The 26,639-nt window shown below is 43.1% G+C and overlaps 1 protein-coding gene and 1 non-coding gene across 5 annotated transcripts in view; one reads left to right on the forward strand and one right to left on the reverse strand.

Moving 5' to 3' along the window:
• Positions 1-26,639, reverse strand: part of Large1 (LARGE xylosyl- and glucuronyltransferase 1) — a 500,017-nt gene that overhangs the window by 74,826 nt on the left and 398,552 nt on the right. For all 4 annotated transcript variants that reach the window (XM_060393169.1, XM_060393172.1, XM_060393170.1 and 1 more), the window contains one exon: positions 1,647-1,759. In XM_060393169.1, the coding sequence (XP_060249152.1) occupies positions 1,647-1,759 (113 nt within the window). The remainder of the gene's footprint in view (positions 1-1,646; positions 1,760-26,639) is intronic.
• Positions 6,593-6,699, forward strand: LOC132646116 (U6 spliceosomal RNA). The gene has a single exon (XR_009584247.1). It is a non-coding gene; the product is annotated as a U6 spliceosomal RNA (small nuclear RNA).

Below are 26,639 nucleotides of genomic sequence, written 5' to 3' on the forward strand. Positions count from 1 at the left end.
GAGGCTAGCAGACAACTTTCCCCTCAGGTCTTAGTGCCTGAGTTATTTATTTATTTGCCACTCATTCATTATGCTGTATCTCATTGTTTTAGGAAGGGAGATCAGTTGTTTTGTTCCTTGGGAAATAGTGACTAATAATGCTGAAAAAAAGTGATATAACCATGCAGACTTTCTTGTTTCCCCTGTATTTGAAAACTTAGTGGGGATTTGACAAAAGACTCATGAACCAAAATGTGGTGTGAACTCAGGAGAGAAAGGAGAGAAAGAAATGAAGAAAACCCAGAGAAAGTATGTTCACAGCTTAAAATGGTCAACAAAATCACAGGAAGATAAAATCTAATGAGTGATCCTGAGTTCTGTGGCCAAACAGGTCCCATGCCTTTCCCAGGCAAAATGAGAAATGTGTTTTAATGAATATTAATGTTTGTTGGAGGGCATTCCCAGACTCTCTGGTTAAGGTTCTCTCTTGCTTAAATGCAGTTTCCTGGAGATCAGGGTTATCAGAATTAGGATCACAGTAATGGTTTCATCTTACATATTCACATTCAGGTGAATGTGAAATATATGGGAAATATATCACGGCATTTTGAGACCTTAGGGAACAGGTACATTCCACACTTTCCACATGGCAAAGATGGTATTGATGACTTTTAACACAGCAGACTATCATTTAATTGTGAGTCTGATTCATAAACAGTGAACTTTCTGAGGTAAAGAAACTGGGACCTGTCACTGGACACACTGTTTAGGAGCACTGGCTGTTCTTCTCGTGGAGCCAGATTTGATTCCCAGCACCTGTGTGGAGGCTCACAAGCATCTGTAGACTTCTGTTCCAGAGGATCTGATACCTTCTTCTGACTTCCATGGGCACCAGGCACACGAGGTCCAGAGACATACGTGCAGGCAAACATCAATACACATAAAGTAAATAAAGAAAATCAGGACCTTTACTTACCTCTGCTGTCTTTCTCCATGTCAGAGTATATAATGTTCAGTGATGTCTTTTGACTGAGTGCATGAAAGAACCAATGAATTGAGACCCATCCAATTGCTAAAAGGATTCTTTCAGAAACAGTACCAGGTCTGCTGTAGTTTGGGGTCTGGAATATTCTCCCAAAGGTCTATGTGCTAAACTACTGGTCTCAAGTGTTTCTTGATTCCCATTGGAAGTACGTAAACCTTTGGTAGTTAGGATTTACTGGTAAGTTTTAAGGTTACTGGGAAAATAAGTAACCTTATTACCTTATTGTAATTGTAAGGGGGATTGTGGCACCCCAATGTCTTCTTTGGTGTCCTTATCAGGAGGTGAGCAGATATGACCCTTCATGTGCTCTCTAGTATTATGTTATTAGACAAAGAGCAATGTGGTCAACCAACTATGGGTTACAGCCTACTAAACTGTGACCCAAAGTGAACTCTTAATTCAGGCATGGATTGTATACCTGTAAATCGCAGAACATGGGAAACTGAGGCAGGATAATTGCTAGATCAAGGCAGCCTGGCATATATACTGAGAACTTGTTTCAGAAAAAGCAACGAACTAAACCAAGCTGAAACAAAAACCCCTTTTCTCAGTGTAGTAACAACACAGTATGTATTAACAGGAGGGCACTCAGGTCTAAGAGTCCTTGTCAGTGGCTACTTACCTGGTCAGCCAAGGAGGTAGACAGCATGCCCATGAGTTCCCTCTCCGCTGTCAGCCTCCACATCTGCTCCCATTTCATCTTCCGCAACTTATCCAGAAGCAGTAGTATGACTCCTGTGAAAAAGTGTAGAAGAAAGAGAGTATCAGTGAAATAGAACTAGATACATTATCCACTCTGGGACAGCCTGCTGTATTGAGATAATGTAGGTATAAAGTCATTGCGTAATTCAAATGCCGATTTCTTTATTCCCCACATTTGGTTGCAGTCCTTGTTATTAGATTCTCCTGTCTCAGTGCTATATAAACACTGCTCCCCAACTGTCCCCTGATATGCCAATAAAGCAACTTACAGTCACTGAGCAGGGGAGATACAGGGCTAGACTTCCTGCAGCCAGGGGAGGAGGGGAAAAAAAGGAGGAAGCAGGGGATTGAGTCATTGCAGAGTTCCAGGAGACATCAGGAGAGATTCGGCTGAGCAGCGAAAGCCACAAAACGCAAGTATCTCTGGGATTGACACTGGGAGGAAGCCAGACTAGCTTAGAGGGTTAAGAACGGAGTAATAACTGCTCAGTTGTTGTGCTATGAAGCTTGTTAAACAAAACAGAATCTCAATTATTTGTGTGATAGCCATGTTAAATCAGAAACTGAGAACCCCCCCAATTTTATAAAAACAACGTTAACAGGATAAGACCCAATCACCTGCAAGGATGAGCTTTCCCCTCCTAAATCTCAGGCAGTGAGCCGTCACCATACTGAGTACATGGTTTGGAAATAAAGAATGTTTGGCCCAACAACAGGCTCTGCCAGATACTGAATAAAACCACATCTTGGAAACATACCCACTACTTAAAGAGTATTAATGTAGGTGGAAATGCCTAGTACTTTGTAGAGATGGTGGTGATGGTTGCACTATAGATTAAAACAGTAAGTTTTTATTATTTATATTTTGTCACAGTAATAATAACAAAGGTCCTGCTGTGAACTTGATATGCAGTATATTTTTCATAAACACGTTTTTCTTCTGTGATTTTCCTGGAGACATGTTACCCTTAGTATGGCTGATATGTGTCACTTGCACAATAGACACAATTTTTTGGGGGGGGGAATAAAACAGCTTTTCTACAACTTTACTTTGATTATATTTTTTAGTTTTAGTTGTTTAATTTTTCTTTTCTTATGAGATCCTCCTCCCTGCCAGGAATACATGGCTGTGAGCCAAAATGATCACCAGTCTGGCATCATGGTGCCCAGGTGGGAGACAAGCCTAGGTTAACCACCAGTCCAGTGGTGCACAGGCCTGGATGGGCAGATGAAGCCTGAGATGACCCTGACCTAATGCCATACAGCATGGGCAGGGCACAGCACTCCTAAAACAACTTCAGATAGATACCTAGAAGCCCTGGGTGCTATGAGAGGAGCAAGTAAGTAATGGAGATATGGAAGAGAAAGAGAAGGAGGAAGAGGAGGAGGAGGAAGAGGAGGAGGAGGTCTGCACAATGAAGACAGGCAGAACTGGGAACTGGAGGGTAGGGAGCAACAAGAGCCTTATGTGAGTAGCCAGTTACACCACTTAAGGCCATGCTGAGGTCCTGCCCTGTGCTGCTACTAAGGACCATGCCTGGTTCACAGCTGGCCAGCAGTGGTGTCTGTTATCGTGAAAGGACAGGCAGATGTCCCTGGTCTGGACTGCTGCTTGGGGCCATGTTAATGTCTGAGGGATGTGCAGAACTGGCACTACCCCTCGTCTAGCCATAATGGGAGAGCTGGCCCTGAAGGTATGAGAGCAGGAGATCAGGCCCCATCTCTCACAAGCTATAGTACTCAGAGAAGTGGGCCCATGTCTTGCCCAGGAAGCACATTAAAGCTAGCTTTGGTTGTGGGAGTTGCAGGTGAGTCAGCCCCAAGTGTGTGAGAGCTGGCCACTCATCTGCCATGTGGTGGCATGGACGAGGAGAGATGTCGTCCCCTCCCTTCACCCACAGCCACCTGTGGCAAACTGGAGAGCTGGCCCTGGGGTCACGAGAGCTGCAGAGCTGCCTTTCACCTGCTGCAGCACTCGGGAGAGCAGGCCCTGCCCCTTGTCTTAGCAGCACAACAGAGCTGGCCCTGTCGGCATAGGCTCAGGTAAGCTGGCCCTGAGGGCGTGAGAGCTAAAGAGCTGGCTCTGCCCCGCGCTGGCTGCAGCATTGCTGGACAGCTCTTCCTGGCTGCAGCATTGCTGGACAGCTCTCCCTGGTGGTGTGGATGCAGGACAGCTGGCTCTGCCCCGCGCTGGCTGCAGCATTGCTGGACAGCTCTCCCTGGCTGCAGCATTGCTGGACAGCTCTCCCTGGTGGTGTGGATGCAGGACAGCTGGTGGGCTGAGCAGCTTAGACACCTCCTAGGCTCAGATCCAATAACTCACTGCAGTAAACATTTGCAAGCAAAGAAGTGTGGGCACAGGGCATGCTGTGGGACACACTGGGACACAATACGGCTTCCACAATGTTTTGTTTTTTTCTTTTGTGGGGGAGGTTGCAAGGGCCGAGGGCAGATATGAAGGGACAGGAAGATGAGTGGGACTGGGGTGCATGGTGTAAAATAAAATTTTACAATTTTATTTTAAAATAAATAGAGTTAAAAAAATTATGTGTTTGAATGTTTGCCTCCATGAATATGTATGTACATTCTGTACCCAAAGAGACCAGAAGAGGGTGCCTGGTCCCCTGGAATTTGAGTTACAGAAGGTTGTGAGCTGCTGTGTGGGTGCTGGCAATTGAACTAAAGTCCCACTCAAGTGCAGCAGCAAGTGTTCTTAACCTCCAAGCTATCATTCTAGCCCCCTTCTGATTACATCTTTATTAATTGTTTGACAGTTACTGACCAGCCACACAGCCTTGTCTTCGTGTTCCTGACTTTAGCACAACCTTCATTGGCTCAACGATAATCAGCAGGTGTGTCAATTAAGGAAGGCGGTGCTCATGTTGGGCCTTCAGGACAAATGTCAGATCCCTCGTGTTTATAAGAAACAAGGTAAGAAAGCAATTGCTTTCTTCTTGTCACCTTTTCATGATGAATTTTTGTACAGGTAGGCCACAGCAAAGGGGTGAGGCATAGAACAGTTTTACATTGAAAAGATTCTTGTATTTGGAAAAAGGGAAAACCATTAAATATAGGATTAAGGCCTGAAAGCTCGATTTGAAATCTAACAAACACATATATTTTGGCTTAGCTGTGTGAATTGCAGCTGTGTACCAGCAACTCAGTCTAAGTGGGCAGAAAGAGCCAAATTCAGAGTAAGAGGCCACACTGTCGAGGTACTGAAGGAAATTGCCACAATTTTGGGCTACTGCTCAGACAGCTAAAAATATTAGTTGATACCTAGATTAGTTGATATCTAGATACTATAAGATTCCCAGAAGGAAACTTCTTCCTCCTCCCAGTCAAACATACATATCAACTCTCCCACATTTTACTTATTCTAATGGTACATGTTTGGAGAAAAAGAATATTCAACATTGACTGAAGGTTCTGGGCAGATAGTGTGAAGTAATGGGAAGAGTAGAGTATACAGAGATGTGCATTTATAAGTCACAAGTGAATTACAGTGATTGCTCATTTACTTTATGCATACTGGCTTTTTTGAATACCACTTCCCTCAATACTTCGAGATCTTTTCAAGACAGATGTTATCCTTATTTTGTTAGCAGGGAGTCTAAGGGGCTACCTCAGGCACCTGTCTCACTTAGAGTTGAAAAGCAGGTAAACCAGATTCAAGTGTGCATTTGCCTCAATCCAAAGCCAAGGATCCCTTATTATTCCAAACAGACCTGAGACCCACCAATGCCATTTGAAGCCATGGGACTGTTTTTTTTTTTTTCTTTTTCTGATTGAGTTTCAACATAGATAAAAATAAGTAAAATACTACTTGCCTCACCAACATAAAAAACTGATGTGCCCTCTTGTCACAGCCTGACAATGTTAGCAGATAGCTGTCCTGAGAAAAGCGCTTGTCAGTTTACATGGGGTAAATAGTACCAGCTTTGGAATATTTGAGCAACATGGTATCATTGACATGGAAAGAAAGCAAATGATTGTCCTCTGCACCCCTCTCTCAGAATGCAAGCCAGTTCTACCATACCACAGAAACTGTTCCCTAAACAGAGACATTTTAAGAAACAGTAAAATTCATGCACACACACACTATCTGACTAGGTTATCAGCAAAAGGAGAAATGGGGAAGAGGATATATCACTAAGAAAAAAGTATAATGACATGTATAAAACTGTCATAACAAAGCCCATTACTTGCATGCTAAAACTACTCAGTAAAAAGGTCCTATTAGTTTTAGGAAGAGAATAAAATGATTTTTTTTTTTTGTGTGTGTGTGAGGGACAAAACAGGAAAATTCAGTGGTATACGACTGGTGATACAAACACAGACTCCCATCTATAGTGTGTAAGAGACGTTGTCTACTGCATTTGCAAATACTAATTTAAATTAGGTAGGATCAATGCTCCAATATACAGAGAAAGAGGGGCTGTGTGAGCTATTGGTGATGAAACATATGTGGATCTCTGAACTAGGGAGTCCGAGCTTAGCATCACACCTTTAAACAGCACTGTGTACTGGTGGACTGGGTTGCAGACCTGCTTCAGCATGGAAGCGAGGCTCCTTGGAAATGAAGGGGAGGTAAGAACTAAGGACTAAATGCAGAAACTCAAGACTGTTCTCCCAGTTTCGAAGATGAGGGAGGGGTCTACAGCTGGGATACAAAGTGAATAAATTGTAATAAATTAAAAAAATATGGAAAAAACTCAAATACTTTAGCTTTATGTGCTGTAAGTTAACTTTATAATGATGACATTTCAAACCAACAAAAATGCTGAAATTAATGTAGAGAATACCCTGTATCCAAGTACAATAAATGCCAAAATAAAATGTGATCGATGAATCAAAACTACAATTGTTCTTGCTTTGGCAGTACATATACTAAAATTGGAACAATACAGAGAAGATTAGCATGGCCCCTATGCAAGGATGACACACATATTTGTGAAGCACAACAAATTTTTCAGCAGAAAAACACACATGGTGTTTTTAATATCCACTCATAAGTGGATATTAGCCATATAATATAGGATGAACATACTAAAATCTATACTCCTGAAGAAGCTAAACAACAAGGAAGACCCTAGGGAAAATGCTCAGTTCTCATTCAGAAGGACAAATGCGATAGACATTGGAAGCAGAAGAAGACAATGAACAGGACAGGAGCCTACCACAGATGGCCTCTGAAAGACTCTATTGATTGAGCTATCGAAGCAGAAGCTGAGACTCATGGCCAAACTTTGGGCAGAGTGCACGGAAGGGGAAGATAGAAAGACTTGGAGGGAACAGGAGCTCCAAAAGGCAACTAACAAAGCCAAAACAAAACAAAACAACAAACAAACAAAACCACCAACAACTAAACCCCGAGCCCTGAGCCCTGCAGAGACTGATACCCCAACCAAGGACCATGCATGGAGAGGACCTAAAACCCCTAAAACCATGCAGATGCAGCCCATAGACTCAGTATCCAAGTGGGTTCCCTAGTAAGGGGAGCAGGGGCTTTCTCTGGCATAACTCAGTGACAGGCTCTCTGATCACCTCCCCCTGGGGTGGGGGGGGGGGAGCATGCAGCCTTGCCAGGCAACAGAAGAAGGCAATGCAGCCAGTCCTGACAAGATCTGATAGGCTAGGGTCAGAGAAAAGGGGAGGAGGACCTCCCCTATTAGTGGCCTTAGGGGAGGGGCATCAGAGAAGAGGGAAGGGAGGGTGGGATAGGGAGGAATGAGGAAGGGGGCCACAGCTGGGATACAAATTCAATAAATTGTAATAATTGATAATAAAAAAGGAAAAAAAAGGTAAAAAATTAAAAAAATCTACCATTTCATTGTTACCCAATTCTTTCTTTAGACAAAACTAGTTTCCTGAGGTGGTTGTTTCATCATTGGATGTTCTCACGTTTTGTTTTTTTGTTTTTTGTTTTTTGCTTGCTTATTTATTTATAATTTTAATTTATTCATTTTACATCCCAGTTGTAGTCCCCTCCCTCCTCCCCTCCCAGTCTCAACCTCCCTCTCTGTTTTCCCTATCTTTCCTCTCCCACTCACTACCCACCCCAGCATATCAAGTTGCATTACGACTGAGTACATCCTCTTTCCCTATGACCTGGTGAGATAGTCCATCCAGGAGAAAGTGATCGAAAAGCAGGCAACAGAGTCCATGTCAGAGTCAGCCCCCAAATTCCCCTTACTAGGAACCTACACGAAGACCTATCTGCCATTGGCTACATTTATGTAGGAAGCCTAGGTCCAATCCATGGAGGGTTCTTGGCTGGTGCTTCAGCCTCCATAGACCCTCCTGGGCCCTGGTTAATTGGTGCTGTCTGTCTTGTGACGCTCCTGTTTCCTCTGGTTCCTTCTATCCTTCCCCCACCCCTCTACAAGGCTCCCTATGCTCCACCCAATGATTGGTTGTGGATCTCTGCATCTGTTTCCATCTGCTGCTGGGTGGAGTAACTCACAGCACAGTTATGTTACGGTCCTGTCTGTAAGCAAAGCAGAGTACTGTTAATCATGTCTCAGGTTGGGACAGTCATTGGTTGGACATTCCCTCAGTCTCTGCTCTATATCCCTGCACATCTTTTAGGCAGGGTATATTTTGGGTTGAAGTTTTTGTGGGTGGGTTGGTGCTCCCTTCTCTCCATGAGAAGTCATGTCTAGTTAGAGGGTGGTCTCTTCAGTCTCCATGACCCTGTTACTAGTAGAGTCTCAGCTAGAGTAACCCTCATATCCTCTCAGGAGCCCGCCCCGTTGTAGGTCTCCAGCTTGTCCCAGAGAAGTCCCTATTCAGAGTTTCTCTTCTCTCTGCAAGCCCTCTGTCTTCGCGTTTCCAGTCTCCCCAGGTCTGATATCAACCCTCATTTCTCTCCATGAGAGCTCCCATGCCCTGTTCTTTCTCTTCAACCACGTCTTTTTATCTCTAGCCATAGGATAACAAACAATACTAGGTGGTTTGGTGTGTGTGTGTGTGTTTCATATGGAAAATATTCTATTCTAACTTTCCTGTGTACCTACTGTTTTCCTTTTTAAAATATTTTGTGTGTGTGAGCATGTTCAAGTGTGTTTGGGTGCATGTGTCTGTACAAGTGCACACGTACATGTGTGTGTATGTATGTGGAGGTCAGAGGACAATCTTAGGTACTGTTCTTCATTGGGTACTGTCTACTTTGTTTAGTTATCTACTTATTTATGTATATTTTTAGAAGATTTATTTATTATTTATACAGTATTTTGCCTGTATGTGTGCCAGCAGGCCAGAAGAGGGCACCAGATCTCATTACACATGGTTATGAACCACTTGTGATGTTACAACCAACCTGTGGTAATTAGGAAACCCCAGGAGGTTACTGAAAGTGAAGCTAAAAGGCACAATCAGGAGAAGGCAAAAGTAAGACTAAAGGAAAGAAGATCCACCACATGGAAAATTATGTGCATAAATTATGTTCTGAGAAGTAAAAACAGCCAGCTCAGGATGTCAGAATTGCAATGACAAAAGCTTCTAAGAGATCCTCCTTTCTCCCAGGGCTAGGAGTTTGTAATGAGTAGGCAAAGAGCTGAAGAGAGGCATATTCAAGAACAGAATTCCAAATAACTAAAGCCAAGTCAAACGCATTGTTTCTAAGACCAAGAGAAACTTCTGCTATATTTTGCCATTCCCCCATGCTGCCAGGAGACATTCTAATTAATCACAACAGGCTTCCAAATCACAAATGGCACAATACGGTTTGATAACTAAGTTCTGAAAACTGTGCATTTCCTCATTAAGTTCTCTTTTTATCACCTGCTGAATGTGCATATTCCCACTGGAATTAGCAGAAATTAATGCACATGTATACAAAATGGGGACAAGCCTTTAAAGTAAAAACTAGTTGAAATAACAGGATTGGTACCATAGGAAATGGTACATTTGCAATCTCTTATTTAGTTTTGACTTACATGTTGTTCCCAGGTCAGACAATGACACCACTCACTCTTTATCAGCCTGGCAGAAGGTGGTGCCAAAATCTTGACTTTGGCCTTTGTCTGGCACTTGCTGCTGGATAATCTGCCCATTTCCAGACTTGTTGCTAGGGTTCAGTAGTGTAGGGCCTCACCTTTGCCTTAGGGTGCTCTGCACAGAGGGTTGTGGCCTTAAATTTGACAGAAGCTTTTGGTGTAGTTGGCTAGGATGTGTAAGGCCAGAAAAGTTTAACACACAGCCTTCATGCCAGAAGCGTAAGAGACCAACATGAGATAAATAAATGAGCAAATAAATTAAAATTCAAAAGCTTCTCCTGTGAACATCTGGTACAGCATTCCCCCTCCCCCCCAATGGCAAAGAGAACAACATGGTGTCTATGAGAGAGGAGACAGAGCAGAACCCTTTAAAACACTGCTTTGGTATGGATTAAATATTGATTTTTGTTGCACTAAAAGAGGAAGCTGAAGCTGAAGACAGTGGTGATAACAGCAGTGCTTAGCATCTACCAGGCGAATGTTGTTCATGAGAGGCTGGATTTAACTTAAGTGACCTCTGAGTCTTGATGCTTGGGACAATTCTACAAGGGAGATGAAATGTTCCCCCTTCTAGAGGCTCACACACATCTACTTAATTGAAAAAATTAATCATTACATAGTGATCTTCCAAACATGCCATACTGTGAGCGCTCTCTCTCTCTCTCTGTATTTGTACAAACATGCTCATGTTGTAAGTAAACAGGGGAAGCCTGTTCTATCAGTGTTTTTAACCAATACAAAGTAACTCATCCTGGAAGAAGAGAACTTCAATATTAGAAGGATTGGTGGAGACCACAGGCTATCTGCAGGAAACCAGGAAAGTATGAGGCAAGGCTTCCTGAGGGCTGTCCTGTGTGATGATGATGGCAGTCCTGACCCTGTGTAAGAGATTGTGTTCATGAGCTGGAGACCAGAAGGACTGAAATGGGGACTGTGTTTCATAGATGACTTGCCCAATGTTAGAGTGACTGTCTTCTTTCTGCAGGCGAGCACAACCAACAGATCACTCAACAAGTATGGTCCTAGCTCTTGCCAGCAAGAGGAACTACATAAGCTTCCTCTGTACAGTAGTATTTCCTTGTTGCTATGACCAAATATACAGCAAAAGCAACTTAAAACGAGAATGCTGATGTCCAGTTGGCTTTCAACTTCCCCACTTCTCATTCAGAACGGAACCCTGGCCCACTGGACGAAGCTGCCCACATTCCAGTTTCCTTCTCAGCTAGCATCCCCTGGAAATGCCCTCACAGCCACATCCAAAGGCATGACAAACTAATGCTCAAGTGTTTCTGAATCTAGTCGCATTGATAATGAAAACCAACCATCATACCAGGCAAAGTAATGTCTTAGGTATGCATGACCAAGATCTTTGTTAATAGGAAGCTCTCCCCTCCCTCCCTTTTCCTCTAAGCTTCTTTCTTTGCAGCCTGCTTTCATGATTAAGCTGATGAAAGAATCAGTGTAGGATTGGCTTAGTTAATTCAGACCACATGCTTCCTTGGTTTAGGAGAAACAGGTTTCCAAGTGGCTATTTAACTCCAACAGACAAGTTCAAAGTAGGCTTTGGATAAAACTTATTCCTTACTTTTGTATAGGATGTTAGTGTGGGAAACACAGTTAAACAAGTTGAGAAGAAGGTTAAGAAAAAAAAGAGTGTCTGACATAACATACGCAGAGTGAGCTGCAAAGGTGTTTACTAGCGGGAGTTTGGTGGTTATTGCTCCTCCCTTTGCTTAGGTGTCCTGCTTCTATCAATGTTTCCTCAGCTCCCTGTCACCTGACGGTGGTTTCTTAGTCAGCTGGTGGTTCTGTGGGTTTGCTGGTCAGACCAGTGAAAGCTCCCGTGCATTAAACAGACAGTATCAGAAAGCACTGAAAGCATGTGGGTTCTTGTCCTTGAAATGGTTATGAACGTGACCCTCACAATCATGGCTTTCCTCCTCTCAGCTTTGAAGCACTGTGGGTTTTCATTATAAGCCTGACCCAATAATGAAGTGAGTTTATTTAAAAGTACTCAGCTTAAGATCCCTGCTGATTGAACCTGGAACTCACTCTTGATTGTAAACATTAAAGGGTTCTGTGGTCGGTTTTTTGCCTACTTTTTTTTTTCTTTCCTGAAAGCTGAGGACACACACACACACACACACACACACACACACACACACAGAGAGAGACAGAGACAGAGACAGAGAAAGAGAGAGAGAATCTTACCTGACACCTTCCACTTATTTTTGCTGGTTTAATTTTTATTAAGTAGGATGGGATGAGCTATAACTGGGAATTCTGAGATAAAGAATACAATGTGTGCTCAGACAGAAAGAGCACTAAGGGCTGGGTTTGTGATGTCCCATGAAGGACCGGTGTCCATAAGCTTGACTGTGAAAGCTTTATGTGGAAGGCCTGTGAAAAGGTCTTTATTGGTGGTACACTACTGAAGGGGGTTGTGCGAGCTTAGTTCCATATTGCTCTCTTTTGTTTCCTAGCCAGGAGATGGAGTGTTTTGCCAAATGTGTTGCATTTTCACAGATCTAAAAGTCACGGGTCAAAACGCTCATGGTCCAGAGCCTCTGACATGAGGCAAAACCAAACCTTCTGTTTATAAGTTGATGTCTCAGGTGTCTGCCACTGTATGGGAAAATTGGTCAGCTGTCTCGACTCCAGGTGTGAGTGAATTCATGCCAAGGGAAGTGCTGCTTTCAGAAAACAAACATTCAGTCTGATTGTGACAGGGTGGGAAAGAGCAATGGCTCAGCAGTTAAGAGCACTGGCTGCAATTCCCAGCATCCATGTGATAGCTTACAACCATCTTTAACTCTGGTTCCAGGGGATCCAATTCCCTCTTCTGTCCACTGTGGGCACATGTGTATACATGTTTACACATGTGGTGCGCATACATACATGCACACAAAACACTCATACACACAAAATAAAATAAATAAATCTGAAAAAGAAAGACATTGTGACTGGGCTATGAATGTAGAGTTTGGAAGTTGGTAAAGGCCTTTCATCAAGATCTGTAGAATACTTTTATTGTTTTTATTTTGGTTACCTAATATTTTATGGAAAAAGAAAATACATTTAGAGATCAGAGTATAGTTTTAAGAATTTTTACAGTTGATGCATCATAACAACTAAAATCTAGACCAAAACAAAAACCTTGCTACTAGGCTAGATACCCCTCACTCTCACATACTTACACCGCTCAGTGTCCTGTCATTTGAGACAACTGTTTATATCATGGTTAATTTGTCATTGCTGAACTTCATAAAAATTTAATCATACAGTAAGGACCTTTTAATAGCTACTCTTTGCCTCAATAGTACGGTTGTGAAACCAATCCCCATTACCTTAGAAGGTTGTAGTTTCTCCATCTTAATGCTACAACCTACAGCACGATGGAATGTTACTGTTGACTAATTACACTGCTGATGGACTGGTAGGTTGTTTCTACATTTGAAAGTGCTTACAAACATTCTGGAATATGGTTTCCTGTGTATTTTTGCTGAGTACATACTTAGGAATGGAGTTTCTGGCCTGCTATGAAGTTCAGCTGAAGTAGATTCTTGCTAGTGCATATGTTAGAACTGCAAAGGGTACATGGCTCCTAGGTGAAGATTAAAAACAAATGTAATTTGTTTGAAATTGTGCATCCTGAACAAGTATCCCACATGTTAGCTAGGACTGTCAGCATTACTCCCATTAACACACACATGTCCGTGTCTTCTGGGAAGGAGCACCAGTGGCTGTAAGGTAACTGTAACTCTTTAGAGTCTGAACCTGAACAAACCAAAGAATGAGCCTGACAGACTCAGGCACATTCCAAGTTACTCTGCTCATGGGGAAAAAAATATCCTAGAAATTGAATCAGCAGGGCATACACTTATTGTTGGCGACGGAGCAGGGAGGACCTCAACTAGCTTTGTCGTGGTGCTGACCTTTTAAAAAGAAAGTGCATAATTATCTGGCTCCAGCTTTGAGCTAGAAGAATAAACAGCCTTCTTTGATCATGTTCCTAGTACTCAAGAATGGCGGAAGCAGAGTGCGTTGTCACCTAAGGATCTAGCAAACACAGGGCCGACATTTTCTTGAGAAAAGGATTTCTGCTTTCATCGTGCAGAAAATAGAGATGAACAGAAGAGGTCACATCACTCTTTGACCATTACAGAGATGCCAAGTAACAGACTTCGAGCTTTGTGGGTGGGAAGAGAGAACAAAGAAGTTAGCTACTCTAATGCTGGCTGTTAAGGACATATTATCACCCTGAGTTCTACTTACTTTTAGTTTCCCTTCTTAGAATTGGATACCTTCAAAAGCACTTATGCATCTCTCTAAAAACCAAAGAACCCAGAGTTCTCGTCTAGAGAAGCCTACTTTTACACTCTCTCAGAACCTGCTTGGCTCTTTCTTGAGCATGTCCTCTGCTCTCCCCGTTCCTATATTTTTGCTAGTTTTATCTTCTCAAACTCTCAGATCCCTCCCAATAGATTCCCTAACTCACCTGTGTGCTTCCTCTCCATCTAGATGCCAATCAGCTATAAGATTGATCTCTGCTCAGTTGTCATTCCTGTAATGTGTCCCCACCCTGAGATGCCCAGTTCTCCATGGTCCAGACAAGATCATTTCCACACAGCAAAGTCTATCACAAGCACAGCAAGTCAAATCAGATGCTACCGAATGGGTTAACTCAAGGAACGATTTCTGAAATAAGTCAGGGCCCTGCCTTGTATGACTCAATAAAGGCTCAAAGACTGTTGTCACACAGACTGTTAAAAAAATGTGCTGTGATATAAACTGCTTAAAACCAAAAATCTCTTGTTATTTTGATGAAGCTGGTTTTGGATGAAAGGAACTGGGCAGCTGTCAACCTGGCCTCTGCCTTCGGTCATGAAAAAAGAAGTCAAGTGTCGAAATCAAATGTATTCAATGACCATCTCCCACAGGGTGAAAACCTCACAAACTTTGCTATTAGGAAGTTTTCTCAGAACTATCTCAGGTCCAGTAGAGGACTCTGTTGATTCTCAGATCCATCAGAGAGAAAAAATATGGGCATCTAGAGATATCTAAGTATGAATCAGGCTCTGAAGCCTCCTGGCTGGCTGGCTTTCAGGAAGTGACTTATTCTCCTCGTCTCTGCTCTCATCTGTGCAAAGTGGGACAATGTAGTCTTAATGCTCAAAGACAAGCTTATCTTTGGGAATAGTCTACTTCTGCTGATACTGACTATAAACCAATGACATCTTTAATTAAACAAAGACTCTGAGTCGTACTGTGGTTGGTAAAGCCCAAGAGAGGAAGAAGCTGGGAGCAAGCCAGAGAAGCTATGTCTCATCTCAATTGAGTCCTCTGCTCCCCAGCTTCACATCAGGGTCATCAGGAACAATGTTATATGGTCAGAAGGAGCCATGAGAGGGTGGGGTAGGGTGATGAAAACAGAGCAATGTATTTCTCTCAGATACACTGATTAATTGGAAAAGAGCATTAGAGATGTGTGTCTTAAAGTCCTACAATGAAAGGAACATGTGGAGAGCATGTGGGCAGTGGGGAATTGCTTCTCAGTATATATATCACGCCAAGCACAGAGAAGCATGTTGATATACACCTTATTGAGACAGAAGAGAAGGGTCCTGCAAAGTTGTCGCTCTACAAACACTGATAACTAGGAATTAATTTCTCAATGTTCTTACTTAGTTGTGAAGATGACTGAGAATCTCAGCCAGCTACTGTCCTCACTGCTGATGTAGAACTGTACCATGCTAGGAAAGTCCAAGAAGCCCTGTTAACCTCCTCCATCTTATCTCAACTGCCTTCTCTGGCTGCCAGCTCCAGTCTAGGCCAACCTAATGCCACCATCAAGTCACTTTGTTCCTGTCTCCAGGCTCTACGCATGGCTGGCTCCAGGTTGCTGTGTAGGTCTTGGCTAAAATGTCATTTTCTTAGAGAGGTCTCTCCCTGTTGTTATCTGTCACAGATCCTGGTTAATTGATTTAGGCGTTAATCATGATATACAATTCCTTTCTCTTCCCACCTTGGCTCCCTCACAAGTGAAGAATGAAAACCTCAACAGATTTCTTACATCAACACCACCGTTACGAACCACAAAAAGGTTCAGTTATGGCTCTGCTACCAATGGGAAAAGCAGTAGAAATTTTGAATAAACTCTCTGATACTTCTTAAAGTGAGGATTAAAGAGATAAAATATGAAAAAAAATATTAACAATGTCTATGGTAGAGTCATTCAACACACATGGAAGATGCTGGCGAGACTATACAATACAGGGCTTTGACACATGCATTTCTTTCCTGTGTTAGGTACTTTTCTTTTTACCTCACAAAAAGAAGCTCATGGTTTAAGACACAGTGCATCATGGCATAAATGTCTGGCAATGGACTGTATGAGAGAGATGAATGCTGCTGCTCAGCTTGCTTTTTTTCCACCTCGTCCGTCTGTATCCCCAGCCCTTTCTCATAGTCTGCCTATAGTCAGAGCGAGTTTTCTCACCTTAGAACCATTATAGACAGTTCTCTATGAACGTCCACACAAATACACACAGAGGTGTATTTTGTAGGTGACTCCATATCCCTTCACGTTGACAAAGAAGATGAACCTTCACATTTGCCCTATGTGAAGGCGGGTGGGCATTAACCCACTGGTGGCTAAGACAACCTACTCTACTTAATGAAAATCCAGTATAAAGGAATCTCTAGACAGGTTATTAGCTGAATACAGAGAATTTGGAAGACAGAGAGAAAATTTGAAATTTTGAAAGAAATTTTGAAAAATCAGAAGCATTATCTAAATGGGCACAGGATGAGCTAGAGGGGTCCAAAAGACATATTTTCTTCTGGTGTCTGGGTGTCTCTCAGATCTGACATGGAGACTCCTTCATGCCCATAATCTTCCCATCATGTAATTAATTGTCCAGCCTATGGCTAGACTCTGTGTATGCATAGGCTTCCATTCCCATCTTTCTTTCAACCAATCTTGTGTCTTCTTCCTCACAGGAACTGTACCACTGAGCTGTATCTGAGCTGCTAATTCCTGTCCCTAAGCCACACCTTGGAATTTTTCTCTGACCCCATTTTGAAAGCCTGCCAGCCTTTCCTGCTTATCATTGAACCAAGAGGACAGACTTGAAAGACATCTGGGTTTTGAAATGCTAGTGACCACTGTGAATGTCTGTAGGCTCACTTGAGTTTTACGCATCTCCCTCTTTTGGGTTGCAGAAAGGTCTGAAAGAAATTAAATCTCTGGGTGTTGACAGTAATCTGTGCCACTTGATTCCTCATGATCTGCATTTTCAGATCACATAGGTCTAGATATCCAAGTTTATATGAGAATGTGTGGATGAACAGACACTGTGGCTTGTTTGATTTTCCATATCCACAGAACAGGATTTGATGGCTGTATCAACTCTTAGGGAGCTTAGAGGTAAAAATGCAATCTCTCATTCAAAGGTACTGATTGACGGGTGACCATCTGCCAGGACCTACTATATACAGAAGAAAATGAAGTGAGGAGTCCCTGATAGCAGATGCTTTAAGACCAAATTGAATATACTATTCTTATTCCTTTCCTGTCTATCTTATGTGTTTATCTCTCCAATCAAGAATACCATTAGCCCCTTGCTATTTCTTTTTTTTTTTTTTGATGCCTCCATAGGAAACTGTACCTAATTAATGGCATGGAGGCCCCTGATATTCACTGAGCACCAGTACTGGTTCTACATCAGTGGGTTTTATGTTACATTTATAGCAGCTTGGTTAGACCTCCTTTTTAAACACTGGGTTATTATTCCCATTTATCAGATGGGGGAGGATAAGTGGCAGAGACAGGATCCTAACTCAGCTCTGCCAGACCCCTGGCACACTGCTTCTGCTCTGCTATACACTGCTATTGGTGGATACTCTTGTTCTTAAAGGGCTAGAAAGTGGATGCTTTCGACTTTGGAAACTACAAAGTTTTTGCTGGCATTACTTAAGTTCTGCCACCATGACCCCCAAAGCACCCATGGGCAAACAGAAAAACCAATGGTGTGGCAGGAGTTCTATTAATACCACTGACATTTGAGTTTCATACAACTTCCATAAGTCACAAAGTAGATTCTTTTATTTTCCCCTCAGCAATCTAAAAAGGTAAAACCCATCTCAGTTTCAGGACACAAAACCAAGCAATTTTGGCCAACTCCTGTTGCAGACAATCAAATATTCATTAAAAGGCAGGAATTTGACTTAGAGAGTAGTGGTAAATGTTTGTTGTTGTTGCTGTTTTATAAACTCTTTACTGAGTCTTTGTGAATTTCACACCATGCACCTCAATCCTACTCATCCCATCCCTTTGTATCTGCCCTCTGCCTTTGCATCCCTCATCAAAGAAAATAAAAAATAATAAAAAACTAAAACAAACAAACAAATCCTGCCTCACTGTGGAAGCTGTGTCACACAGTATAGCATTTTGTCCAAACATCTTTACTTGCAAATGTTCATTGCAATGGGTCATTTGTCTGGCTCAAAGCCTCTGGCTTCTTCCCTTACACTGGATCCTCACCTGGATTCCTTTCAGATATCCTGTTGTTGCCCTGTGTCACGGAGATCCTGCAGCTTTGGATCTGTAGGACTGGAAATGTTTTTATGGTGTGTTTTCCTGGCCACCCTAGTTTGATCCTGGGCTGCAGGAAGACTAGTTCCTATTTCTTTGGCTGCCTGCATTGGGGCCAGCAAATAGCTGCATCTATGTCTACCAGATTGGGCTTACTAAACATGAGTTCAGTAAGCAAAGCTTGCCTTGCTAGAGCAGCCATGCAGGCTGAGAGAAGGGGTATTTCTGTTGGACAATTGCCTTTGCTGTGATTCCTTTCACTTGAAGCAGTCTCGCAGGGTCCCACTAACCAATTGAGGATCTGCCACACCATTCTGATTCAAATACATCTGCCCCCCCCCCCCTTGCTGAGATGTGGCAGTGAAGGGCTCAGGGCATAAGGATGGATGTGGGAAGCATAATGTGGGATGACAAGGAACAGCTCACAGTGTGACTGACAGAGCAGGACGCTGGTCTTCCTCTCTTTGTTCAGTCACTGCATTTGCTGTAAGTTTCTTTGAGCCACGAGAAGCACAGAAGAACGGGCTGGGGACACAGGGGTGGAACTGCCTTACGATGGTTCCCTCTTACATATCCTCTAGGCTTGCCCCACTTAAATGTTAGAATCGCTTGTAACTACATGTCTTTCTTGACAGTCTTGGAAGTCTGTGGTCAGGCTTCTCTTTCCACTGAAGTGTCCCCAGAGCCTTGCATGGTGAGGGAGACTGTGTACTGTTAATTAGCACTGCCTCTCTGCTGAATGAGTGTCCACAAATTCAAGCAGCAAAAAAGCTCAAGCATCCAGTGACAGCAAAAAGAGGGCTGTATTAGTTACTTTTCTATCACTGTGATAAAATGTCATTGGCAAGTGTCTTAGGGTTTCAGAGTGATAAGAATCAGTCATGGTGGGGAAGCAGGGCAGCAAGCAGTAGGCACGGTGGCAGGAACTGTATGCTAAGGCTCACATCTTAAACCACTAGCACAAAGCAGAGAAAAGGACTGGATAGGACTTGAGGGTTTTTTTTTTTTTTTTTTTTTCTGAGACAGGGTTTCTCCATGTAGACCATGGCTGTCCTGTGGAGTGGGCTGGCCTCAAACTCAGAGAGATCCACCTGCCTCCTGAGTGCTGGTATTATAGGCACCCACAGATTGTTTTTTAAAATCTCATAGCTGGTTCCTTAGGGACATACTTCCTCTAGCAAGGCCATACTCCTATACTTGGTCAAACCATACCACTATCAGGGGACTAAGCATTCAAACATCTGAGCCTATGGGGGGCATTCAAAGCACCACAAAGGCATAGATAATGAAGAAAAGGTAAGAAGGAAAGAAAGGTTCTATCTCTATAACGAGGTTCTGATCAAAAGGCTGTCTCACGTGTTTAGTAAATAAGAATCACCTGCTTTGTACTGGAAACTACTAGGGGTTTGCAAATTAGAAGTTATGATTGAAATCTCCCCAGGTGATTTTCATATGTAGCCAGATGGCCGGGGACTGTTCCAAATTTGGGAGATGGTGCAATGCTATTATGACAGTTCATAGCTATTTAACCTAGTTTACTGGGGAACGGGGCTGGACAAATTCCCAGAGCTACATAACTGCTCTACCAACCATTGCTATGCACTGACAGACTAAGAGCTTATAAGGAAGGCTTAAGGTCCGGGCTTAGTCATTTACTGGCTCTGCTAACTTGTGAAACCAATTAACCTCATGGAGCCTCCATGAACTCCTCTGTAAAATGGGGATTAGATGAGCTAATGCACATGAAAGCATGCATCAAATCTAAGAGATTAGTGCTGTGAACTTGAAAGGCCCTCAAAAAATGAGATGCCTCATGTCATCATAAATCTTTGTGATCTGTGAAAACCACACACTGAATGCATGCAGACAATTTTCTCCAGGGAAGAAAGCTTCTGCATCACATTCTTTTTTCCTACCATCCACCGCACAGGTGTCTAGGTATCAGGTCACAGCTCCTGTTCTTTAGATGATAAGATCAGCATCATGGAGATGCCCTGACTTTGCATGGGTCTGCAGGGTAAGGAAGCAATGTTTTTAGGAAAGGGTACCCCTCTTGTTACTGCCATTCCAGGTCAGCTGAAATGCTAAGTCAGGGAGGGTTGATTACTCATGGCCAGCACTGACTCTGCTTCACCCGGCCTCTGGTCCATGGTCCATGACTTCTGAGATCAGAGACAATTTCTCTGAGCTATAAAAGCTGAGACTGGTTTCCTATTAATAGTTTTTCTGCAAAAAAAGACCACAGCTTCTTCAGTATAGAGTCTGTGTGCCTAACACAGACAGCAAACAAGAACATGTCAAATCTAAGGGCTCAGCTTTCATACAACATAGCCATTTAATTGTGAAGAGGTATAAAACTAAAATATTCATAACATTTGATATGGTAATGCCTCTTTTAGAATCCTTTGTATGTCAATATACAACCAAACAAATATAACCAATAAAGGAATTTATGCATTATATGATTTTATATTTATTTATGTATTATAATTAGTATTTGGAAAACTTAGGAATAACATAATAACAGCTAGAGAGAAATAAACACAGTAATGATCTGTCAAATGGGAAAACAATGCAGTTGCAGAAATCAAAATACCTCTTCTAGTACTAAATGAATGTAAAAAGATAACTTTATTTTTTACGTAAATAGAGTATACGCCAGGATAAGATGCAGATACAGATGGAAGCTGAAGATCAAAGTCAAGATTGAGTAAGAAAGATTTTTTTTTTGACTGGGGGTAGGGTCACACAGCTTTCTCCTGTGCAGGATGAATGCTGAACGACACGGATCTGCTGAACGACATGGTGCTGTGGTGAATAACCAGCGTCACAGAACCAAGTGTGCCATTTTGCTAAGGTGCAGGTGGAGAGTGCTGCTGCTATGCTATTGCAGGAGAGCATGTGTGGCTGACAAAGGAGATGATCAGGACTCATGACTCCCAGTCAAATATAGAGAACAGGCTGCTACTCATGTCTCACAGCTCCATGGCACCAGCATTGTCTCACTTTTTTTTGCAGCATTATCATGAGGAACATTGCTTCTCTATCAGGGATGTATTGAGTACAGTCTGAACGTGCTGGTGTCCAAATTTCGAGGTTGAAATTCTAACCACCAAGTGGTTACTGGGGTCGTTGGGACGTGGTCAGGATGTGAACAGGATAAAAAGAGCTACATCATCTTTGTTTTCCAAGGGAGGACACAGATAGGAGGGGCCAGCTATGAGTCGGAAGACAGTTCCCAGCAAGTGTCCAATTGGCCTGCATCTGATATCTTGGCCCCTGAATGAACATCCCTGTTGTTCGTGGTATTACTACAGTGAATGCACTAGGACAGCTTTAGTATTCCTAACTCACAGTGGAAAACAGGGTCCAGAGGACTGTTCTGGCTACTCTCTGTCAGGCTGCAGAAAGACTAAGGCAGACGCCTGGACAATGGGCCAGAGCCTGCACTCCAGGCCCTCAGAGGTTATCATGCCTCTGTATCTGAGACGGGAGAGGCCCAGTTCAGCCGGAAGAGTCTTGCTTTTGCATTTTGTTCCTGCTGGTTTCACCTTCTTTCTGTTCAGCATGTGGCAGCCTTGTGATTTACTTAGCAAAAAGATAGGGAAAGATAGAGGCTCTGAGGCCAGAATTTTCCAGGAAATGGCATCATTCATAAGGAAAAATAGTTCAGGATAAAAGAATTGGGTTGGAGTGGGTTGCACTGAAGGCAAGATTGTAGAGCCTTGAGTTAAATGCACAGTCTCTGAGGCCAAGGCCCTGGGGAAGCAACAGTGAACAGTGGCTTCAGGAACAAGGGCTTTTGGTCATGAGGGAAGACACTGAGACACCTTAATATCTTTACAAGATGGAGCCGGGGAAACTGTTAAGTAACTGGTTTTAATTAGAGGACTCCCATGAGGTTTGGAGAGCGAGGGCTCTCAGTTGCTAGGCTGCTCACTAGGGTGCTTCATAAGACCCAATGAGGCTGAGGCTTTGCAATGTGAAGGTAAGTGCTGTGGGCCCACAGATGGGTGCTTTCCACAGTATTTGCAGCTGCTTTAGTCAGTGTTCTATTGCTGTGAAGAGACACCACAACCATGGCAACTCTTATAAAAGAAAGCATTTTCTCAGGGTTTACATTCAGAGGTTTAGTCCATTATCACCATGGCAGGAAGCAGGGTTGCATGCAGGCAGACATGGTGCTGGAGAAGGAGCTGAGAGTTCTACATCCCGGGAGGCAGCAGGAAGAAAGGAGCCCACGGGACCTGGCTTGAGCATTTGAAACCCCAAAGCCTACTCCCAGTGCTATACTTCCTCCAACAAGGCCACATATAACCCAACAAAGCCACACCCAATCCCTGTCAAGAAGTGCTGCTTTCTAACGGCTATGCATTTAAATATATGAGCCTTTGGGACCATTCCTATTCAAACCATCACAGCCTAGAAACAAAAACTTGGCTGAGGGAAAGACATAACTTAAGAATCAAAGGGAAAGGGGATGTTGGGTACAAGCAGCTTCTCCCAAGGATCAGGAGAGAAATGGTATCATTTCAAAGCCCCAGCCTGAAGGACAAGGCTGAACTGACTGCTTAGCATTCAGAACACAGATTTGCAGAGCTACTTGCCTCACTGCTAATCTGTCAAGTACCTCTGACGGCATGTGAGATTTCTAACTCTTGCTCTGAATTGCTGTACCAGGAGTCTTAGCCATCATTTATATAGTGCTCACTGTGTACCAGGCATTTCCCATTCATGCAGTTCTTCCAGAAATGCTGTGAGTCTATTAGAAAAGGAAAATTAGCAGAAGGAATTTGCCCAAAGCTACCTCATGAGTCATGGGCAGATGCAGCCATTACTTGGGCTCTGCACAGTTCCCCTTGTACTAGGCACAACAGTCCTTGGCAAGGTCTAGAACCAGCTGCATCGCATAGAGGAAAGAACTGTGGCTCACAGGTGTGATTTGCCGGAGTGACTGAGTGATCTGTCCAAGAGTGAAGGGTGTGGCTCCTTGTGTTTTCACTTAGATATGTGATAGGTGGCCAGGTAGGGCATACATAGTCCATAAAAACCCACAGGCAGAACTGAGGCCAGAGAAGGCTCTGGTTTGTGAGGTGGAATACAGAAGCTTTGGGAAAGGTCACAGACCCAGATACAGGTTACACGGACAGAAGCAATTATGTAGCAGTACTGCTAAGCATGCTTCCTGCTGGCTGTACACACCTGGAAGTTGAGGACATTAATTTCTTTCTTCACAATGATCTTGACTTCAAGACAGACCCTGGGCCCACTATGACTTTGAATTGGAGTCACCTTGTTGACTATCAACAGCATTGCTGACTCCTAGGTTCTAAAGAGGCCTTCACCTCTCCTTGAGACCAGCCCCAAGGACAATGGACCTGCATCACATATGACCCCTACAGACATTCATGTTTACAACTGCGTGCAGTGGTCTTAAATATCAAATCCTGAAACTCTAGAGGCTTATGAGAAAAGTTTAAAGTGGTTATTACTAGTGGCTTTGACAGACACTGAGCCAAAAGACCAAATAAATGGCTCACAGGACTCCCTGTTATTTATTACTTTACCAAGAGTGTTCATGACTTTTGAAAAAAAAATTTCTCACACATGTCAGTACCCACTCATGGCATCTGGATGGCTAGATTGTATCTGTACTGTGCTATACATTACACAAAGGTGAAGCTGGCTCTAGTTTTGAATACAGGCAAAGAGGCGCCTGACCATATCATCTGGTTGCTGCTGCAGCCACACCTATGCTGAATGAATGAGCAAGTGAACTACATGTAAGCCTACTTTCTCTGGTTGTTAATTATTACAAAAGCATTCAAACCGCAGTATTTCCTCAAAGTTTTGAAATTGCAGATGTTGGAGGTAGAGGTGAATGTCAGGTGATACCTATGTATTAGGCTGTTTTAGTTCTTTGGCAAGTTTCCAACTGGTTTGTCCTTCTGACTTTCTGCCATGTCCAATTTCTTGCCCACTGCTTTCCACTCTTTCACAGTGCATAGCTTGTTCTCATCTGGAGGTGAGTCAGCCCTTGAATGCCCCAGTTTTCTTATTCTGCAGGTTACAAGGATTCCTGGAGAAGTTCTTTTTCTCTCCCCAGGGGTCCAGGTCTCCTTTGTCTCTGGCAGCTCACTTCAGTTTATAAGCTGATGTGTAACTATCTTATAAACCAAGAAGGGGGGGTAGGGTGAAATCACTGGGGTGAGAGTGGGAGGGGTGCCAGATTGGTAGGACATTAAATAGCAAGTTCAAGTTCACAAGGGATTTGTGCAACATCCCAAAGATCCCAGGAGAAGCTGTGCTGTCCCAAGACAAGGGATTTGTTAGCTAGAGGATGTCTTTTAAAAACAACTGAAATGTAAAATATGCTGTGTTCCTTTCAATCTTTTTATTAGGCCAGAGACAGGCAGATGGAGACCTGGCTTATAAACTGAAATGAGCTGCATTTTAATGAGCCTGTCAACACTACAACCCCCCCCCCCCCCGCCCCACACACAGCTGAATGGCATCTCCTTGCATGCAGGAGGTAATCCATGGACAGAGTATTTGAGGATGTACTGTCTCCGTGCCATAGATACTGAAAGTGCCCTTAAGCCCACCTGAACAGTTGGAGGTAAGAGCTTTGTTCTGGGAACTGCCTGGCCCTCTTATCCTCAGGTGCTCCAGCTCAGTGAGACACAAACAGGGAACTGAGTTATGACAAGCTCTACAAAGAGTCAGGTGTAGTACTGACACCAGTAACTACAGCACTCAGGAGGGGAGTGCCTGAGAGATGGTTAAACAGCTTATTAAATGTATTCACCATTTCCTGATCGAATAACTGGTCAAATGTGCAAGAGGACAAAGACTAGAATGAACTGAGTGCTTACTATGTGCCTGACACCAGGCTGGGCTCTTAAAGAAGTTTCTTCTTAAGCACGTGGTCTTTACAAGATAAGGATACCATTTTCTTACCTCACAAGGTGGAGAACTAAGCAAGCTGGCCAAGCTGAGTAGCCAAGCCCATCGGAAGACTCAGTGATTCGGCTGTGGTTCAAAGCCAAATGTGCAAACATACTAGAGTTTGTCAATGACATCACAGGGTGCTTTACTGGAGAAGCCTCATGGGACACTAGAGATAGCTGAGATTTAGAGTGATCATTTCCCTCCAGCAGGAATTTGCTCCAGGACTCATCTGCTGATGTGTGGCATACTTCTTGGTCTTAAGTAACAATTTCCCATTGTGAAAGCCACGGTATCTTGATCTTGCATAAATCCTTTTATAATGATTACTTGGTATCATGGGCTTATTGAAATAGACCTGTCACATCTCACAGAGATTTTCCTTACCTGCTCTGCTCTTTCAGGACCTTTGACGGGGTAAACTCACTGTGTCAACATACAAATAGAACTGAGGGTGGTTTAGACACTTGTCTATTATTATTATTATTATTTTTCCATGGAGCAGTATAGGGAGGGGTGGTAAGGATAATGCCATTCTTGCCTTAGTTCTACATTTTCTTCTCCTTGCAAACCTAGATGGATGAACAGTACTTTTTGTTTAACACAGATAAGCATGACCTGATACAGCACCCTCAATGTGCTATAGTTTATTTCTATGTGACATTTTCTATTAGCATGGGTCTTGAAAAACAAGCAGTATACACAATAGGCTTTACCTTTTTCATCCAAAAATATACAGCTGTCTAAGACTCTTAGAAAGTGTTGGCACCCATGAAGAACTGGCTGTTTTGATTCTCCCTGGCCCAGTATGAGATAATACATAGTCTGCTTTCACATACATTAAAAACAAAACAAAAGAGTGCTCATGGAGCTGGAAAGATGGCTCAATCAACAAAGCACTTGCCTTGCATTGCCCCTGTAAAGAAGTTGGATGCACATGGGTGTGTGTGTGTGTGTGTGTGTGTGCGTGCATGTGTGTATGTGTATGCTTGTATTCTCAGCTCTGGGGAGGCAAGCAGGCAGATTTGGAGCTTGCACACCAGGAAACTTAGCCTAATTATTGAGCCCCTGTTCCTAATAAGAGAGCCTGTGTCAAAAAGCAAGGTTGGTGGCACAACCCTGGAGGTTGAACTTTAGTCTCCATACATATGAATCTGGCAGGTGTGTGTGTGTGTGTGTGTGTGTGTGTGTGTGTGTGTGTGGTGTCTCAGTGTTCTTGCTGAGAGAGATATATATCCTATTTCATTACAGAAGGGCTTTGGATATTCTACTTCAGAAAGATCCCAAAAGTTTCCTAGAGAATTGTCTTGACTCTTCCCCAGGCCCACTAGACTCTAAGGGGAGAGCCCAGTACACTTCATTTTAAAAG

The sequence above is a fragment of the Meriones unguiculatus genome, chromosome 10 (genome assembly GCF_030254825.1).
Source record: "Meriones unguiculatus strain TT.TT164.6M chromosome 10, Bangor_MerUng_6.1, whole genome shotgun sequence".
In the NCBI taxonomy this organism is placed as follows: Eukaryota; Metazoa; Chordata; class Mammalia; order Rodentia; family Muridae; genus Meriones; species Meriones unguiculatus.